Here is a 21,219-nt window from a genome sequence, read left to right on the forward strand (position 1 = left end):
GATGCATCCATGTTCACATACTTACATAGAGCATGTTTGGGCCTTTAATGTTGCGACTCTCACCCTCACCTTCAAGAATTGAAATATTTACATCTGTTATTCTTTAATGCGATATCTTACTATGTGGTCATTAGTGATTTACACAGGTCTAAAAACTCCCCAGTGAATAAGTACTGTATGGTAGTGTTTGAGAAAGTGTTGTAATGTGGGCCCAGTGGGCGAAGAGGAACAATGACATGACACGTGTGGCTCAGAATAGATCAGACGTGTGAAAAAGTAATGGAATGGAAAAAAAAGACAAAAAATCTAAAATGTTGCTATAAATGCACTCTGCAATACATTCTGTTAAAGGGATAGTTCATTCAAAAATTTAAAGTTTGTGGCAAAATTGATTCCAAGCACGATAACAAGCAAGGATGAAGCATTATTTGTTTGTGTGGTATAAACTCAGCGAGTAACTTCTGATATTATTGAGATTGGATCACACTGTGTGCAGATCTGTTAACCACACTAAACACTTTCAGTCCAACCACCTTGCCTCCTTCACCTAAAAGCTAAGCTTACCATTTCCTGCATTGAGCCCCAGACTCATTTTCCACCATGCATTTGCAGAGAGGGACTTTTCTTGCATTGCACTGCACTTGAGAGTATAGGGCATCTTCTTGAGAAACTTGAAAACATGTAAACATTTTATATATAAATCTGGCTTTGACGTGTTGAAATGAGTCAATGGGGTCCATTTGAAGGTTCTTAATTATTTGGGATGACAATCAGGGAACAATTGGGGACATAAACTTGAACTGCTCTTAGCTTATTAAACACATTCTAAACAGTTTCTAAACTAAATGTTTAGCTTTTATTAAATAATAATTATAATTATAGTAATAAAAACTTGGAGTGCACACCAGCGCAATGTTGTTCATTTATTATGATCAGTATTTATTCAAAGATTAAGCTAATTTAATCTAAACCAGACTGAATGACAAATAAACAACATTTTAAGTCAACATTACAATGACTTAAAATGTTATAGATCCAACAGGGTCCTTATTAGAAACCTTCATAAATTTAAAGACATTTTCCATGGGTTTGCATAGACTTTGAAGAAAGAACATAATATTATCAACTTTTCAGGTGACTTGTGTCAGCAATTTAAGTTAGGTTCACAGAATTGGGGAGGGGGTACTACAGGAAGTACTAGCCCTGTAGACCACATCATGGTTTTCCCCCCAAGCATGTGATGTCAATTCTTCCTCGTTGGACAGAACCCAGAAGTTTGTGTAGTGGAAAAAGTACAGGCACACGTGGATGCACACCTTAAAAGGCAGACAGTATATGTGAGGAGATCATACTCAAGACGACCAGCCGAAGACAGCGCATCAAGACACATTGATCACCGACAGACCACAGACTCAAACATGAGAGCTTACTGCATCATCATCGCCTGTCTGGTGCTCCTCACCCTCTGCTCACTCACTCGCAGTGAATGTGCGTCTTTTTCTAATTTATGATATTTCTTTGTAAAGGACTAGATAAATACTCGACTGCCAACAATTTTAAATACATCTGTGAGGCATTTTTCTAAATTGTTAATTGTATGTAATTGACTGTAAAAATGGTAATCTACAAAATGTGCTTCATGCAGTTACATCTAAATTACTTGGATTCATTCAGGTCAGAAATATTACAAATTATTAAATATAACTGAATCAACTTGATTACATTAGTTTACACTAATTCAATTATTTTTATATGGGTTAGATCAGATAGAAATAGATCCTTAAGGTAACAATTGCACATCACCACTTTTAAAAGTGTTCGTGAACTGTTAGCATGTTATTTTAATATTTTGAACATACTGTTAATTACAATGTATTGTTTCCTCTATATTTCTCCTGCAGGGAGTCAAGGCCCAGATAAGTGCTGCTTTACTTTTTCCAATATAAGAATCCCCCTAAAGCAGGTTGAAAGTTACCATATAACACATCTCGAATGCCACAGGAGGGGTATCATGTAAGTATCTTTTGCACAATGTCTTATTTGGAATGAATAACAATTGTAAATCGGTTATTATGTGAAATCATGAACCATCTTCTCATTAAAATTCCAGTTTCATCACAAAGGCTCTAAAGGAGATCTGTGCTGACCCATCAGACAAATGGGTTCAGAGACTGAAGAACCTGGTGGATGCTCGAAACCTGAAGGAGATGGATCAGATGGCAGCTCAGGGGACAGTGCCTAATGTGTAAACTGCTCTTCGCTTTGAAAAATCTTACACTGAAAAGTTTTTAAACCGATTTAAGCTTTTTTTTAAAATTTAAGCTAAGTTTTACAAGTACAGTCTGAACCAGTTTGAATCATAACATGACTATATATAAATAAACAACATCTAGAAACATTCTCAGATTTTGGTCTTCTTTTTTAATAAAACAAATTGGTGCTAATAGGTGGCAAAACATTTAAAACCAAAGCTAGAGATTAATCTGATTCAATTTCAGTTAATTAATTTAATAATATTAGCAATAATAATAACACAATTATACAATTTTTAATATATTACGTAACAGATAATTATTAGTAGTAGTATTATAAATATTAGCTAGATATCCACAATTTAGTTTTTTAGATTTTCTAACTTTAATTAGGGTGTTTCAGGGGGGTCTGACCCCCCATATTAATGTTTGTTACTATAGCAACAATAAAGATGTGTTATAAAACGTTCGAGTCATAAAGATGTTTGCTATGAAATGTTTGTTAGAAATAAATACCATCAATAAGAATAATAAAGAAATAAAATAAATCCATTCAAATTTCAATTAATATTAAAATGGTAGTGTTGCTGAAAAACATATTAGTCACAAATGCACTATGTTTGATCCATGAGAAAGTGCACTTCAATTAGGTGAATTATAGTGAATTCTGGCAACAAGAGGAGATGTTTACACCAAAAACTAAAGCCATGAGCTAGAAAAAGAGAACAAAGAGGACTGTATTTTACTATTCAGTGAAGAAAAGTTAGTTTAGTAGTTGAGAAAGTGCATGATAATATTTACTTTTTAAAAATACTTAATATCAGGTTAATGTGGGCTATTCATGGAAGCATTGTAAGATTGCTTTTTATTCCATGTATAGTTAACACTGCAATTAAGGCTGTGCTTAACAATACATTTACAATACACAATAGATGACATTAACTAAGAATCAACAATGCTTTTACATCATTCTTAAATCTTGGTTTAGGCTATGTTCATTTCTACATATAGGCTACTAATAATTTTTTTTAAGATTAGTTATGCAACATTATTGAGGACTAACATAAAATAGCAATGAACAATAGTATATTTATAAAAACATTAAACAAAATGAACAAATACTTGAAAATAGATATACATTTTTAATTCATGATACCTAATTTAGAATGTAATTTATGCTGTGTGAGCATATGTTATACACAGTGCCAGTCCTAGCCTTTTGGGGGCCCTAAGCAAGAATTTGTGTGGGGACCCCCGTTAATATTTTCGTAACACTGCTTATAATATCTTTGTCAGTGTGGGGGCCCCTTGGTGGATTGGGGGCCCTAAACAACTTGCTTAGTTTGCATATAGGGAGGACCAGCACTGGCTATACAACTTTATTGTAAAACCCCCCATAAGGCCAATAAAATGTAACTTTGACACAAAACAATGTTGTCCATTATCTGTTCCAGTTTCATAAATAATCCAAACCAGATTTTTTTATGTTGGATAATTCTAAACCTGCCCGAGTGCACAACATGTTGTGTTCTGAATTTGAATAATTAGAATGACCGTAGGGGTTAATTAATATGAACGCAGTTCATTATTTATCATAGGCTATTTATCTAACACTACATCTAAGCTCACGATCAAACAGTTACAAAGTTTTTACATGGATGCATTGTGGAGAAATGCTCAGTTTATTTATTATGCTATGCTCGTGGTGAGTGGTCCCTTCTCAATATAAATACACAAACAATACTGTAAATGATACCGAAAGAAAACAATTCACTATAGCATATAATGGAATAAAGTAATGATACTTCTTATTTATAACTATACTGTACACTATGCATCTCAGCCATAGTGGCCAACTGAAATATTTAATATTCTAGTATATTATTGAGCCTAACATCAAGCACATTATCGCTATTTTTTGTGGAACTATTTGGCAAATTTTGCTCCTGTGAAGACAACACCTTCAGAGATTGAAGAAATCACAGATTCAGGCAAATTTTAGTTGTGATTTCAGACCCTTATGTAAAAATTTCATCATGTATACATTAACATTTTATTAGAATTAATTGTTAGAAAGGATTAATCTAGTTTTACACAAATGAAAATGTTGCAATGAACTGACTGTGTCAGTTTAAGGTTGCTACAAGTATTTTGCTGTAACAAGTATAAATATCAGTATAACTCTTAATTAAACTAACTTAATTTCCATTGCACATTAGAGTTGTGTGGGGGTAGGGTTTGATGAAGCGTGACTGCTTTTATGTCACAATCGAGTTGCATTGTGGGACATGGAGCTGCTTGAAGCGTACATCAGAGTAAGTTCGCACACTCAGTCAAAATCAAGGGTTTGAGGGTCTGTCAACAGAAAATTCCCTGTTCTCTTGCCCACTTAACAAAGTGGAACATACTTCCAAAATGGTGTTGGGATTCCCCCGAGGGTAGTGCTTAGGGGAGTCAATTAACTTTTTTTTCGATCAGGCCATAAATTCCTTCTTAAGATGTGGTTGAAGAACAAATATGACCTCATAACCTTATAACTTTATGATCATTTTAACATTTTAGGGCTACAACTATAAAAACTAAGAGGTGCATTAAAATCAACTAAAGCCCCATATCTTTGACAATAATAACCCACATAAGAAAACAGTGGCCATCGGAGTACAAACTGATTTGCTAATGTTCGAGATTGAAAACGCTGCCACATATCTAGAACCAAACACATTCATTTGCATTTCATTATCCCTTTTTATGAGCACTACAGATGCTGAACAGATGAGACACATCAGTTTAACTTGTAAAGTATAAAATAATAAATAATGTTTTTAAAATTATTTTATAAAAACTTTTTAGTGCATTTTCTATGAAGGTTTGCTTTTCAGTATCAATTTATCTTTTATTTAATAAGATGACACTTCTGTTACAAATGCTGTGATACTATATTTTTTTGTCTGTACATTTAACCACAGTGAAGCAATTTACATAAATACTTTTGATTGAATATGACAAACAAATATGCTCACCTAAACTGCACTGGTTCATATTTTGGAAAGCAGCATGACTGAACTATGGCCAGAAAAACACCCACGCTCTGGTCCGGAACTTAGACTGCTGCATGCTGTTGCACATGGTGCTGAGAGTTCTTAAACTGAGTTTTGAGCTGAGAGTGCTCTTATTATCAGAATGCTATTTCATCAAGTTTTATTTCAATTTATCAGAATCAGACAAACCGGCTGATAAAAATAATTGGCAGGCTGGATTTGAATAGCCATGGCATATATATGAAAATGTTTTAAAAATAAATAATAATAATACCAAAAAAATTATGTGGTGATTTTGGGTCCCCCTAGCATCCGGGGGCCAATTTGCCAGGCAATCCTTGCACCCCCCATTACGGCGCCCCTACCTGTACCACCCCACCACACGATAAAACATTCTCAGTCCAACTTTACTATCACCAATAGGTACAGCTAACCATATGATGATTAAAATCACTGCAAGCACAGTTTTAAACCATGCATGTGATGTCACTTGTTCCTCTTTGAACAGAAATGATAGGTGCAGTGTGTAGGCTCACTGACGACCCAAAGATAAGACCATACAACTGTATATACATTCGCCCTTCTTGTCTCTTCGCCCTCTGCTCACTGACTCACAGTAAATGTTCTTATTTTTATTTTTATTGAATTTTTCTTTGTAAAGGACTAGATAAACAGCTGACTTCCAACATTTTTAAATATTGTACTTCCCCTTCTGTCACCCACTCGACGTTGTGTCAATGAGCCCGAAGCACCTTCAGATCTTTGAGAAAAGGCCAATGAGAAATGGCGAGTTAAATTTGCATTTGCATTTGCAACACTCCCCGTTGCGTCTCTCCATGCTCCCCCCCCATTGTGAGGCCCCACCCCCAGGAACGTCGGATGCGATCCTTCCCCTAGTGCCCCTTGCCCGGAGTTTGGGTGTGTGGTTATCACTTCCTAACCCATCGTGCTGGGTGGCCATAATCGTCCGACTCGGCTATGCGATTCAATTCGCCAGGCGCCCGACATACGGGTATAAAGGAAGGCCAGCAGGCAAGTTCCCGGCCGTTACAACAGTAAAGTTCTGTCTATGGCAATAGGGAAACAACGTCTCGTTTCCTCCATCAGGGAACAGAGGTTACAACAGTAACTGAGACGTTCCCCTTGTTGATGAGTGAGGTCAACGGAGATTGGCCAGACTGGTTCGAGCTGACAGAAAGGCTACGGTAACTCAGATAACCACTCTTTATAATTGTAGTAAGTAAAATTGTATCTCAGAATGCACATATCGCACCTTGAGGTGGATTGTCTACAACAGCAGAAGACCACGTCGGGTTCCACTTCTGTCAGCCAAGCACAGAATGTTAAGCCTGCAGTGGGCCTACCTCTGTGTACATTCATATCTGTGTATTATGTGAGATTCATTAAACCAGGCTATGTTTTCCAGTCATTAACTGTCCAGTTTTGGTGAGCCAGTGCAATTGGCTGATTAGATAATCATATGAATATGTAGGTGTACGGGTGTACCTAATAAAGTGGTCACTGAGTGTGTCACAAAATGGCACTTGCGGCAGTGTTAGCATCACAATTTTTTGTGTGCACTAAAATTCAAAAACAATCTAAAGGACGTTACAGCAGAGAACAACTAGCACAAACAAAATAATCAGTTTTGCCTACACAGCTCATTAATTGTTCTCGTTTAGCAAGAGTATTTTGATCTAAATAAAAATGGCCAAACAGGAATGAGAGACGTGTAAAAAGAACTGTTCTCTGTCTGGTGTATTCATATGCACACAAATTCCAATACAGCTGTCTTCAGAATGAATTACCAAACCCTTGCCAAGCTATGTTTTTTCTTCCTTTTGTTTTCTTTCTTTTAAAAGGAACCGAAAGCTCTTAATATTAAAAGTGTTAATTCAAGTTAAAATATACAAGCTATAATATTCTAAACAAATGGCATTTATGGAAGCAAAAACAACAAATATCCAATTTGTCTCCAGTGTGAAAATGCCATGAAATGCTGTCAATACCTCTTGCATCAACCCACTCTCACACTGTAAAAAACGCACATGTTCAGCAGTCAGCAAGGGCATCAAAGACCTACACACTACATTTAGCAAGCATTATAATGAAAATATCTCCCTTTCTGAAAGGTCAAAGTCAACATGCATGATTGGAAGAGCAAAGATCAAGAGACCAGAGAATTCAGATCTTGAAGATTCACACCTCTGGTGAGATTATAATATTGCAACTTATTTAAGAAGGCCTTACCACAAGGTTAAGATTTGCTATTTGTAACATAACTATATGTAGAAGGTCTAGATTTGGAGAAAAGCACAAGCCTTTCTTAATGACATCTATACACACATGGCAGTCCACTCACTTCTGCTGGCACCCAGAGGGAGAATAACTAAATGCATTTCATTATACATCAGAACTGAGGACACCAGGCATATGTGTCATGTGAAAAAATACTATTACTGCCACCTTCTGGACTGTTCTAATAGGGAGGGCAGGCATAATAAAGATTGTCAGCATCATTTCAAACTTGATTGTTAACTCTGTCAGAAACGATGGGTGATTTAGTCAGCTCTAATATCCCACCTGGTCATTATGCTTTTGACGTTGTTGCCATGCAAAAATCTGATTTATTTTCCTCCAAATGTATGTCCATATTGTTCTAATGATCTAATGGTTCTAATGATTCTAATGAGTTCCATTAAATATTAGATATCCTTTTCCCCCTTTTTTACACAAACATACTCTTCTTCCATTCAGTTCTTCATATTGTGCTAATGTCTATAGGCTCACCACTTCATTTGGTCCATTTTAGGTGTACCTGAATTTTTCCCCCTCTTAATTTTGAAATGATCTTGTATTACAGTAATATTCTTTGCCTGTTTTCTTCTTGCTTTCTCTCCTGTCACGAAGCAGCTCTCATGGAGAAAGACTGCCCTCACTGCAAGGGCATGAGTCTCAGGACACTACACTCCAGGATCACCCTCATTCTGAGGGATGATCCAGCCTCATGTGCCCTTCCACCCGCCTCCTCTGCTTTTAATCCAGAGGAACCAAATCAAGATGTATGGTGGGGCTGCGAGGTGGAGATGGATGAATCCAAGGAGGATATCATGCCGGTGCAAGCCTTGCAAGCCTCCCGCGTATCAGACGTAGTGTCCTCACCGCTGCATTACAAATTGATTACCTCTGGCCCTCTGTAGAAGCACATGGTCTTATCATGTTTGGCAGCTGTGGTGATGGGGGCGTGGTGAAGCAACATCTGTAGAGAGCAAGGCCGGGAGAGGAAGAATGGTAAGGACTGACTTCTATGGGAAATTATTGCATTATTGCTGTTGCAGATAGAGATGGAGAGGGATAAAAGTGGCAATACAGACCGCCGAAGGGGAGAGAGAGTATTGCACATAGCAGTGTGGATATGTGCATTTATTTATGTGTGTTATGCTGAAAAGGTGAACAACCTTAAAAATAAAAAGATTTACGTTGACTATTCAACTGGACCTTGCTTCCTCACTCAAAGAGAGTTTGTGACTTGTCACAGTGGCTCTGACAACGGGGATGACGCCGTGTCCCTCCCTTGCAGCCCACCTCTGCCCGAATTCTGTCATGGAAAGGAAATCCCATGTTCGCACTGACTGGAAGAGCATACATGGTGGCGGGCCAAGTTGGATCAGCACTCCACTGTATGGCAGTGCTCCAGGTTTTTCAAGATAAGCACCTCAAAAATATGGATGAATAAGGCCCCGATCCAGATATGTTTAAAGAGCTTCGCACTGCAACAGACTTGGTGTTGTGAGCCACAAAGGCTACTACTCAGGCCATTGGAAAAGCTATGAGCAACCTGGTGGTCCTGGATCGACACATCTGGCCGACTCTCACAGACATGTGTGACGTGGATAATGCCACCCTCCTCGACACTCCAGTGTCGCCTGATTGCCTCTTTGGCAATGACGTGGAAGGATTTTCTGAGAGTTTCATATCCGCTCAAAAACAGTCACAGGCAATTAAATATTTTCTACCTAAGAGGAACAGCGCTGCCTCTCATCCGGCCCGCTCCCGCTTTACCTCTGGTCACTAAAAGGGCTTTTTACTCTTTACGTGTTTACACACACACACAGTATGATCAACCATTTCCCTCTGGCTCTCTGTCTCCTATAGCGAGCGAATCAAGAAATCCGCTGTCTCTCTGCGCAGACGCACGGTGGGGCCTCATGGGCGTGCAAGTCTATCACATCCCACACACCATGGTCAACAGCTTCCCTATGGCAAGTGGCGTCCCATCTCCTGTAGTGAGCGAATCAATAAGCCCACTGTCTCTCTGTATGGATGCATGGCGAGCCCTCATTGGCGTGTCAAATTGGGTGTTGAATACAATACAACACAGCTACACGATTCAGTTCATATGCCGGCCACCTCACTTCAATGGAGTTCTGTAATCTGGGATCCCACCACAGGATCCGTCAGTATTACTGCAGAAATGTACAATCTCCTCACAAAGAATGTGATAGAAACTGTCCTGGACTGGGACACCCACAGTGGGGTTTACAGACGCTATTTTCACATTCCAAAGTCAGGCAGTGGGCTCCGGCCCATTTTAGATCTGAGACGCTTGAATCGTGCGCTCGCATAGCGCCCATTGTGAATTGTTTTAGGGGTTCATCTCAACTCCGTAAGTACGCATGTATGCGCACCTCACAATCGAGCGCATTCATTCTTCTTTGTCTGTCTCAGTTCAAACTGTGGAAAACATGTCCACTGAAGTGTTTTCAGAAAATACTCGGTTTTATGGCGGCATCAGACCATTAGGTCTGTTATGCATGAGATCTTTCCAGTATTGGCTTAAGTGACTTGTACTACAACATGCCTGGTGCCACGGGTGCATAAGCATTTGGGTAACTCACCACTGTCTGGTTGCTTTAGCACCTTGGACAACACCAGCCTTCTTCAACAAGGCATTATGCTGGGTCAAGTATTCAGACAAAAAGTGGTGACCACAAACACGTCCAACACGGTTGGGGCGGGGTGTGTGATGGATTGCCAGCTTTCGGCACCTGGACATTTCAAGTGCTTGTAATTTTTAAACTTTGCAAATATTCAGCAAAGCAAAAAAGCAAAGACATTTTTGTTTCACCGGAAGCCTTAAAAACATCCTCTTTAACGATCGTAAAAACAGCATCACTCTTCATTTCTGAAAGGACAGAATCAGAGTCAATCAGCACAACAGAGACAACACCACTCCAAAGACTAGAGGAAACAGCTCTAGTCCACCTCAAAGAGTCAAACAACCAGAAAGATTTTCTCTTATTGTCTGTAAACTCAATGAGGATGTGATCATTTGTTATTTAACTCAGACAGGTGCAACAGGTACTATGTGAGTGGCATAATACACAACTCCAGTGTAAAAAGTGCACATGGCACTGCACTGAAACACACCATTAACACAACACAGCAATAAAAATGATGAGCGTACATACTCCAAATTAAAATATAAAAATCTATTTTTCCTGTCTCATCTGTCAAAATGTGATTCTCAAATTCACTAGGGAACTTTATTCCAGATATATTCCACTTTAAAAAAAAGTGGCTTTCAAGAGAGAGCAAATAAGGCTTTTGTTTTTGTGACACATGAGACAAATGTAGAAAGAATCTATGCATCTATACATTATATACTGACTGCAGTGAGCTCTGTTTCACAAAGCAGGTCAACTCGTTTCTGCAGGTACCCAATGGGAGAATAACCGAATACATTTCATGAGACAGTGTCATCACTGACATCAGGACTAAAATATTGGCATAGAGCATTACAAAATTAGGGGTTTGTAGAACTTGAAAATTAAATCATATGTTTCACAATTACAGTTTTTAAGTTGCTGTCACTTGCCCTTGTGTCTTTCATGTTTACTTATTAATCAAAGCCAACTGTGCATCAAACAAAGCAAAGCTGAGTTCCTAAATGGCTCTAAATGGCTTCTTCTCTGTTGAGAGCTGCTGTAACATTTGAGTATGATGAGGCTGTCAGCAAACATTTGTGTGGTTGGTTGTTTTCTCTGTGTGAAATCCACGGGTTTGAAGTTTTAAACACCTCCTTTTCTCCAGCCTAAAATTCAAGCTTTAGACATTGTTGCCCAAGCAATCATCTTTCATAATTTATTTTTACATACAACTTTACATATTCAACCCTCTACTTTTTATATCCACATACTTGTTTGTTTGTTTGTTTGTTTTGTTTTTTTAACACATTAATGGCTTCAGAATGTTATTCATCCTTGTTTTTGATATCATATTCGTTTTCTGTTTTCATATTCTTTTCCATTCTCTCGACTTTTGTTTCTCAGCATTTCTTACATCTCCTTTATAATTTTATGTATTCCCTCATATTTTCTCTTATATTTAATTTTCCTCCATCCTAATTTTCTTTCAAGAACCATATTCAATTTCTCATCTCACTGTTCTTTTCAAAACTCAGTTTTATGCATGAATCTTTTCTTTTTTATATCCTCTGAATTTCTGATCGTCTCTTCTCTCTTTATTTTCCATTTCAGCACCTCTTCAGTTTTTTCAATCCTGCTTGAATTCTGATTCATTTACTGTAGTGAGTCATTCACGAAATCATCTCATTGTATTGGCTCTTTATCTTTCTTTGACTCTTTCAAACTCTTGGATTTCTCTGTTCCTTCCAGATCTGTTAAAGACATGCTGCTCTTTTCTTTATTATGCCACTCTTTCAGAGAGTCTGTCTTCATTTCTCTCTCTCATCAGGAAGGAACTGGAATCATCCAGTGACTTGCTTATTCTGACCACTAGTGGCCGCCATTACATTACAGATCTAATGAAACACATTGACGTATGTCTGAGAATATGAGATATTGTTACAAACATCCAATTCAACTAAATGATTGTCTAATAATAACTCATGTGAAGGTATAAATAAATAGAAACTAGTTATTTAAAACTATTTGAGCAGGAACAAACAATTCCTTTAGGCACTTTCAGAATTTTAATCTCCAAATTTGCACAAAAACTGGGTTCAATACAAGTTAAACTCAATCGAAAGCATTTGTGACATTGTGTTGATTACCAAAAAAATATATATATTTTGACCTGCCCCTCCTTTTCTTAAAAAAAAAAAAATGTGAATGGGGCCTTACTTACTTTTTCAAAAGTATAACCACAAGATAAACAATATGCCTGTAAACATAATTTTAGTGCGATAAAATAATTTACTAACCCTTTCTGGGTAAAGTTATAGCTAATTTTACAATTTCGTTGCCATGGCAATGTCTACAAAGCATAAAACCCTAAAATGACTGTACAAATGACCATTTAAACAACTTAACAGCTCAAATAAGATGAGTTTTAACAGAAGGTAATGTAAATTAATGTAAGTGCTTGTATAAAACTATAAGCTTCCCTTTTCTGTCTTTAAACCCTCCAAAAGCACTAATAAAAAGCTAATTTTTTTCGCTTATTTTTTTTAATTATTTTTTTTTTAAAGAAAAGTAGGGATGAGTCGAAATTCATTTTTGTGGTAATCAATATTATGCCACGAATGCTGTTGATTGAGCTTAACTTGTATTGAATTGCACCTTTATTTACCTCTCTTTACCTTATCAGCTTTTTTAGTCACTTTGGTAGAAGCTGTATGAGCCTAAAAGTAACAGTAATGATTTACAAAAATACAATGCAAAAAAAAATCACCAAACAAAATCTTTAAAAACAGAAGGACAGGAAATAATCAAAAACTGCCTGTCATTAAATGCTCAAATAGAATAGCAGGAATAGCAGGACTATTTAGCAATAATGCTCTTGCTCTTACATAATTAGTGCTTTATTTAGTGCTTACAGCCCTCAATATACTAGTGACTCAATATATGTCACTTAATTTAAATGAGTGGAGAGATGTGTTTTTTTAGGTTCTATATTTCTCCTAAATAATCTGAAGACTTTGAGGTCGATGAATTTTATTTTTTTTTTTTTTTTTTATAATAAATGCAATCTGTTATGACTGCTGCAGCAGTTGATTATAGCAATTTTTAGCCTAAGCTGTAAAAACATTGAGTTAAGGGGATTTACCAAGAAAATTTAAGACACAGCCTACTTTGCCCTGTCTGTTACAATACTGCAAGTAGAGTATATGTCATTCCTAAATAATTAACAGCCAAGTCCTTAGCGGAAATGCTGGAAGCATTTAGAAGACTGCAAATAAGCATCCAACTCAGTAAGACAGATTGATGTAGGCTACCAGATACAGTAAGTATGAGACCAGACAGGGGGTCACAAGCACTGATCCCATGCCAATGCCTTTTGCTATTTCAGATTATGGACAATGTTTTTTTCTTTTTTTTTTTTTTTTTTTATTCAGACTTGACAATCACAAAGCAAACTTTTGTTTTAATAACATGACAGCACCACTTCCACATGTAATTTGTCAGCCTGTTGCTCACAATATCTAATAATTAAGCCAGCGTTTTTACGTTACGCTGTTTCCGTTGACTTCAGAACAGAACAAATATGTAGGCCTATATATTTTAACCAAGAATGCCTTGTTGCAAAGTGACCTGAAAATAAGACGACTGACTTTGGGGATCACCTTTATGAATATTTACTGAGACATGTCATATGGCTGGTCCCTTTTGTAAAGCTGGAAAACTGAGCAAATAAATCTCACTGTAGCACAACATTGCTGTGGAGTCTCTAAAATCTGACGAGATCAATGATCTGTTATATATATAGATCAGTGGACGAGATACAATTAAACCAAGAATGCATATGTGTAGGGTACAACGGGGCTAAAGGCAACCATTAATGAAAGTTTAGCTTTTTCTGGTCACAAAATGCATCAGATGCATCGAAAAAATAAATGTATATTTATATTTATATGTAACGTCCAAATACTTCTTGTTCATGTTTACTTTCAAAAGCAATACATTTATAAATAAAAACAGCGCGGACGGACGCAAAAATGTCTTCGGTGTGAACGGCCCCTTATTACTGTGACTTTAAATATATTCTGTAATGTACTGTTGCTCACTGACACAGTAGTAACTGTGACGCCTACCGTTCGCTTCGTGCACTGACTTCAACATCAATGCAAAGCATACGGTCGCGTGCGCCTGACAGTGTCCAACACACATATCAAAGATTTCTAGGTTTGTTTTTTGTTTACTAAATTTGAAAATGGACCAGAAGGACACGGAAATGAATGAAAAAGGAGTCTCGTCTTCTACCAGCGAAGTTGTTGTTCAAGTCAGGGAGAAGAAAGGACCTTTACGCGCTGCCATCCCCTATATGCCTTTCCCAGTAGCCGTCATCTGCCTGTTTCTCAACACATTTGTGCCGGGGCTGGGTGAGTAAGTGGGGCGAATCGCACATTCACCATTCGTACCACCTGCGAAAATGTCAGATGTGTTTACAACCTGGTGCTGTGATTCAAAAATAATGCAATCAATACGTTATTTGAATGTGCTGCCTGAGTAATAGAAATAGAATAAAGTGTTACTTTTTGTCTCTTACTTTACTTTAATATAGAATATACAATGCATTGTTTATAAGCTACTTCGCAATTTTCGGGATGCGGTTGGAATGTCCAAGTACGCGCGACTTTGAGCACTGCTTATTTTCTGTTTTGTGAAATTTTAAATAGGCTATGTATAAATCACTGAAGCGCACTTTTAGGATCTGGACAGGAATGGAAACATCAGATCAAGTTTCTTTCGGTGACATTTCAGTCAGCTTTTTTTCAGCATGTGTAGAATATTCACTGTGTAGCCTAGTAATGTGAGTTATGTTTGTTATATATTTATGCATTTGGCAGACGCTTTTATCCAAAGCGACTTACAGAGCCCTTATTACAGGGACAATCCCCCCGGAGCAACCTGGAGTTAAGTGCCTTGCTCAATGACACAATGGTGGTGTCGAACCAGCAACCTTCTGATTAACAGTTTACTAGTTATGTGGTTTAGACCCTTACACCACCACCACTCTAATAGCCTACAATACAAATACAAACATTCCAGTCAGATACAGTATACACTGGCAGCCAAAAGTTTGGAGTAATGTACAGATTTTGCTCGTATGGAATTAAATTAATACTTTTATTCACCAAAGTGGATTTCAACTGGTCACAATGTATAGTCAGGACAATAATAACGTGAAAATTTACTATTACAATGTGAAAAAAATGTTCAGAAGTTCTTCAAAGTGTTATCATCAAAAACTCCTCCACGTGCAGCAATGACGGCTTTGCAGATCCTTGGCATTCTAGCTGTCAGTTTGTCCAGATACTCAGGTGACATTTCACCCCACACTTCCTGCAGCACTTGCCATAAATGTTGCTGTCTTGTTGGGCACTTCTCATGCACCTTACAGTCTAGCTGATCCCACAAAAGCTCAATGGGGTTAAGATCCATAACACTCTTTTCCAATTATCTTTTCTTTTGTTTTTCCATTTCAAACGTGGCTTTTTTTTAACAGAAGGTAGAATTCAATGAAGCTGTCAGCTGAGGACCTGTGAGGTGTCTATTTCTCAAACTAGAGACTCTGATGTACTTATCCTCTTGTTTAGTTGTACATCTGGCCTTCCACATATCTTTATGTCCTTGTTAGAGCCAGTTGTCCTTTGTCTTTGAAGAATGTATTGCAATTTCAAGCATTGTATAGCATTCATTCCTCAAAACAATTATTGACTGACGAGTTTCTAGAGAAAGCTGTTTCAAGACATGCCAGTCTATTGCAAACTGTGGCAACTCAAAAACAAACACAAAGACAATTTTAAGATTCATTTAACAAACCAAATAGCTTTCAGCTGTGTTTTACATAATGGCTAATTATTTTCTAGTACCAAATTAGCAATTTAGCATGATTACTCAAGGATAAGGTGTTGGAGTGATGGCTGCTGGAAATGGAGCCTGTCTAGATTTGATAAAAGAAATAACTAAATAGTGATAGTGCTGTTTTTTTACATCAGTAAAGTCCTCACTATACTTTGTGATCAGTTGAATGCCACTTTGGTGAATTAAAGTACCAATTTCCTTCTGAAACAGCTAAATCTGTACATTATTCCAACTTTTGGCTGGCAGTGTATGTATAATTGCATCCACTCCATTACTCTGATTGATAACTTGACCTTTTCTCCTTCCTAACTGATCCATCCATCTCAGAATAGTCATTTCCACCTTGATTCTCAATGATTTTTGTTTGGCCTGTGGGTCTAAGTTATTGGTATCTTTAGTGTTTGGCCCTTTGAGTCATTCTCTTGTGTGACATTCTCCTTTCATCCTTTCTTATTGCCAATAGATTGTAGCATTAAGGAGGTCTACAAAGACTAAATGGATTACCTTATTTCTCTGTAATGATTCTAGTTATAGCTCTTTTTGTATCTTGTTATTTTCAATAGTGGCACACAGTGCTGCAGAATATTGATCGACTATGAGTTTCTCTCATGTCAAAAAGGCTTGTTATGCATGACTCAAGGGATCCTGCATAATTTTTTAAATATGCAAGCAATTGCAAACAAATCATACTCCATGCTCTTTAGTTATGTCGCATCAAAGCCTTCCGAAACAAGGCAGTGTGATGAAACTTTATACCTACACATCTAATCTGTGCCTGTCAGTCTATTGTCTGGGTAGGGGAACTGATACTTATTGGCTTCCTCTTCTTTTATGGATCATGCATTAGGTTGTCATCTATCCTTTTTAACCCACAGGCATGGTTATTTTCCCCTTTGGGTATTTTTGTGCTAACGATTTACTAATACCAGGGCACTGGAAATATGAAGCTCGCCTATGGTATTTCAGCCCAGCCTTTGTGTGCCTGGGAAATCTGCAGAGCTTAGAACCCAAGCTCTGACCGTTGCAGTTAGACTGAACATACATTAATGAAACAGCAGCTGTCAACCCGGTTACTGCTTTACTCAGCCACTTGAGGCCCTCTGGTGTTTATGTCAATATTGGTTTCATCCATCAGGATACCCCCATGGGAACCGTACCTCAGGTCATCTAATCTTGCATCTACTTCAGCATAGCTTTATCATTGGGCCTCCTCAAGTTTAAGCCAGTCCCTCTGGAGTCTGGAAGACATGTGTATCCTGTAGATACTGCAAGAGTGATCAATGTGTGTAAATTGCCCTTAATCAGTCATGGCAGATACAGCACAAATTCTCCCTCAATATTTGTTAAACTGTTGCTGATATTCAATAAACAGCCTGATCTCATGAAAATTACATGAATTTGGCATTCATGGAATTGGCATTGAAACATTTTTGCAAATTGATGTTAAGTGGTTCCTTAAATGTACTGCGGCAGTTCTTAGGTGAAATGTTCAATGTACGGCACTAAAAGTAAATTAAACACAATGTTGGATGAAAAACGCAATTGCAACATGATTATACTCAAATATAACTTGTAAATGTAGTTGGTTATGCAAACGTTAAAATGTATTGTCTTACAAGTTATGCACTATAGTAAAAGAGTTTAGATGTCACAAGATAGCATTGTATGAGGTATAGAGCTAAAAGTAAGTGTTTATGAACTGATGGTATTTTACTTGTGATTTGTGTGAATAGAAGTCATCGTTGCTCTAGTGTTCATTTCACCAGGCAACTTCCACAAAAAGCATACAACTGGCCACGTAAAAAACATTTAGCAAAAAAAGAAGGTATAGTAAAGTGATTTAACGGGACCAGGTTGTCCATAAATATCTTGAAATGTTCTTCAGAGGAACCCTCATATCGACCAAACAGCTGCGCCCCGTCTGCCGGTGGGTCATCCCCACCTTCCTCGACCTGGGAGGAGACAGGAGGGCAAAACAATAACAAAAACATAATAGGTGAGGGATACAGGCCAACATGGAGTGACAGAGAGAGGAGAGAGAGAGAAAAGAAAACTCACTCTCTGATGCATCATCACGTGGTCCCCGATCACTCCTCCACCCTCTCAGGCAGACGGCACCCACTCCTCCACCCTCTCAGGCAGATGGCAGCCACTCCTCCCTGGGCGGACCGGCGTCAGACCAACCCCCAGTGGACAGAATGCCCCTCTGTGTTCTCGGCGACCCGTGGGGACACTCCTCCGCCCCGGCAGTGGCCCTACCGCTCCAGGTAGTCGGGGAGTTGCTTCCCTCCACCCCTCGTGGACGGCGGTCTTCTCTACCCCTCCACATTTCTGGGGGATGGCAGGGCACTCCTCCACCCCTGGCAGTGGCCCCTTCGCTCCAGGTAGTCGGGGAGTCCAGTCTCCACTCGCCTCGCGGACAGCGGCCGCTCTCCGTGTCCGGGCGGTCGGGCAGCGGCACACCCCTGGGTGGACGGCAGTGTCGAGGACCCCGCGATGGGCATCCCTCCTCCCTCCCGGGTTTCGGGACCAGTGTAAAGGGGTATGAGGGAAAGGAGAAGGCGAGAACCTGCTTGGCAACATAAATAATAGTATAATAATAAACGGAACCAAAAAACACAAACATAAACACACAGAGCAGCTGCCTGTCATTCTCTCTCGAACTGACGTCACCAGCCGCCTTTATCCCTCGCGCGCCCCCATCAGGCTGGTTGGGGACCGAGTGTGCGTTGTTCCAGCCCGGCCCCACCCTCCTCCACTCTAAACTAATGAACACCAATCGATTCACTGATTTACAGTTTGATTCACAAACTTCAGTTAAAACCATCTAAATCAAACATAATAATTCAAATTCTACTTTTGCTTCTGAAGTTTAAATCAGTCTTAATACTCATGAAACTAGTCTGATAAAACTAAATGGCCTAATAAAGGAGCATTAAAATCATCACATTATTTGCAATGTGGTTTAATTTTATATTACCAAATAATTGTGTATCTACAGTATCGTGAATATTATATCGCTCAACCTTACCCTCCACCTCTTTTATAATTAATGTTGCATCAAAATCTTTACAGAACTAAGATGCATTAGAGGCAGTAATGTGTCTGTCTCATATCATCTCTCCAAGCGGGCATGCTTTACCAAGCTCATGTCTACTGCATGGTTGTTTATACATAAATTAGGGCAGACTATTATGACAAGAGAGCCCATGTTTGGATTATGAGGATGATACAAGGGAAAATGCCAAGAGCCAAATGGGGCTCAGTTGAGCACACAGAACGAACTCAGAGATTATCAGAGACCATTACCACTCTAGTTAGTGAGTCGCACTTGACAAGCTTCTCTCTTCACCTTTAATTGCAGAAACTTGGCAGGGCATGTGCAGGGTGCCAGTTGAGGTTAGATTCTGATCATGATAATTTGCATGTGCATGAAATGAGGGTCATGTTAGTGAGTTTCTAGACAAAATAAATTACCGCTGTGTTACAGACAGCTGGGCACACCTGTATCCTTGTTTACACTGGAAAAATTAAGTGGCTGAGATGCAGTGATTCTTCACATTGACATCATAAAAAGCACTCCTAGCATTTGTGGGGAATCAGCAACATGATCACACGGGAAGTTGGCATGCTGTTTCCGAAAGTTCCGGTACCCTACGATCGGCAAAAGTATGCTGACTCACTTACATGCCCTATATTGCAGCAGACATATTTGGAATATCTCAATAACAATTACTTTCCCTCGTGGCATGATTGTTAGCACGTTGCATCAGTTGCATGGGAGACCCCTGTTTGAATAAGGAAGTAATCATGTTTGTATAAACAAACACAAGCGTGATAAGGAGGTTGCATATTTATCCCTAGCATTGCATTTTGTCTCTACTAATGGTTATGGTTAGATGTGGGTTTTGGTTGGGGGGTGGTAGATTAAATAAAAAAAAAACACTTCTCTTCACTGTTTTACACCTTGTTCAGATGAAAACAATTATTTTTACTACTGGCTTCTGGCGACCTCTCCTGCATATAAATGGATGTCACTCTTTTTTATATGCTCTGAATCACTTACTGCTTTAGCATCTGGAGGCAGTATTCCCTTTCAGGAAAATCACAAGTAAAACGACTATAAATTCATAAAACAATTTCCCCACCTCCCTGAACACTTTTATGATAGTGCATGACTTGTTGTAAGGTGATGCATTTTAACGCTGGCATAACATAATCAACTACATTTACAAGCTTGCTCTGGCATTACCCAGATAGCAAACATACATCTCCGAGATGTCTTAGATGTTTTAGTTATTTTTATCTGGAAAGCATCACAGTCTAATTAAAATCTACTAAACATCTTAAAAAGTATGTACAAAAATTCAAAATAATAAACATCTCTAAGACATCTGCTGAATTTCTTATTGACATCTGAGAGGAAACATCTTCAACAACATAAAGCATATATTTTCCACATCAAATAGATGGGTGATGTGATTTGCATTATGTGTTCAAGCATACCAGAGAAATGAATATCTCGTTGTAATATAAATCTCTGTGTGGACTCTGATATCCAAGCGTGCAGCCCTTTCAAAAATATATTTTCTGTGTAGAGACAATCAGATATGGATGGAATTTCATCCGAAGAAAGGAGTTTCTCAAGGTCTAAAAGTGGAAAACTGTTGACTGTTAATCTTGACCTCGTCCCAATCCTCATCCCAATTCCATGTGAAAGGCATTTCACATGAAAAAAACTAAAGCCTGTGGTGATCTTGACTGGTTGCAGATTTCAGATGGTTAATACATGCTAAGCAAAGATATTCAAATGAAAAAGACAGTGTCTTCAAAAGACATCATCTGTGTCTGACAAAAGACAGACACAGATGATGATGTGATTGTCAAGTAAAGGACTCTTATGTTTGACCTCAACTCAGCTCACTTGTGGATTTAAGCTAAAAATAGACTGAATGAAGAGATCACCAAGAGTGCTGTAATTACACTTTTTGATGTTTCTCTTTTTACATTATTTGTGTCTTTTTTAATTATTATTATACCAACATATTCATTATCAACTCTAAATCTAAAACGCTAATGTTAAAATAATAATAATAATAA

At 38.2% G+C, this 21,219-nt stretch overlaps 2 protein-coding genes across 2 annotated transcripts in view; both read left to right on the forward strand.

Moving 5' to 3' along the window:
* Positions 1-1,298: 1,298 nt before the first annotated feature.
* On the forward strand, positions 1,299-2,374 carry LOC127623552 (C-C motif chemokine 13-like). Its single transcript, XM_052097937.1, is given in 4 exon segments — positions 1,299-1,488; positions 1,902-2,013; positions 2,111-2,205; positions 2,208-2,374. Coding segments are annotated over 4 exon segments (312 nt in total). The 5' UTR covers positions 1,299-1,418; the 3' UTR covers positions 2,243-2,374.
* Positions 2,375-14,380: 12,006 nt separating this feature from the next.
* LOC127623943 (protein stum homolog) overlaps positions 14,381-21,219 on the forward strand; it is a 28,980-nt gene continuing 22,141 nt past the window's right edge. Inside the window, exon 1 of the mRNA XM_052098519.1 lies at positions 14,381-14,633. Within this exon, the coding sequence (XP_051954479.1) occupies positions 14,465-14,633 (169 nt within the window). The 5' untranslated portion in view covers positions 14,381-14,464. The remainder of the gene's footprint in view (positions 14,634-21,219) is intronic.

The sequence above is a fragment of the Xyrauchen texanus genome, chromosome 30, assembly GCF_025860055.1.
Source record: "Xyrauchen texanus isolate HMW12.3.18 chromosome 30, RBS_HiC_50CHRs, whole genome shotgun sequence".
In the NCBI taxonomy this organism is placed as follows: Eukaryota; Metazoa; Chordata; class Actinopteri; order Cypriniformes; family Catostomidae; genus Xyrauchen; species Xyrauchen texanus.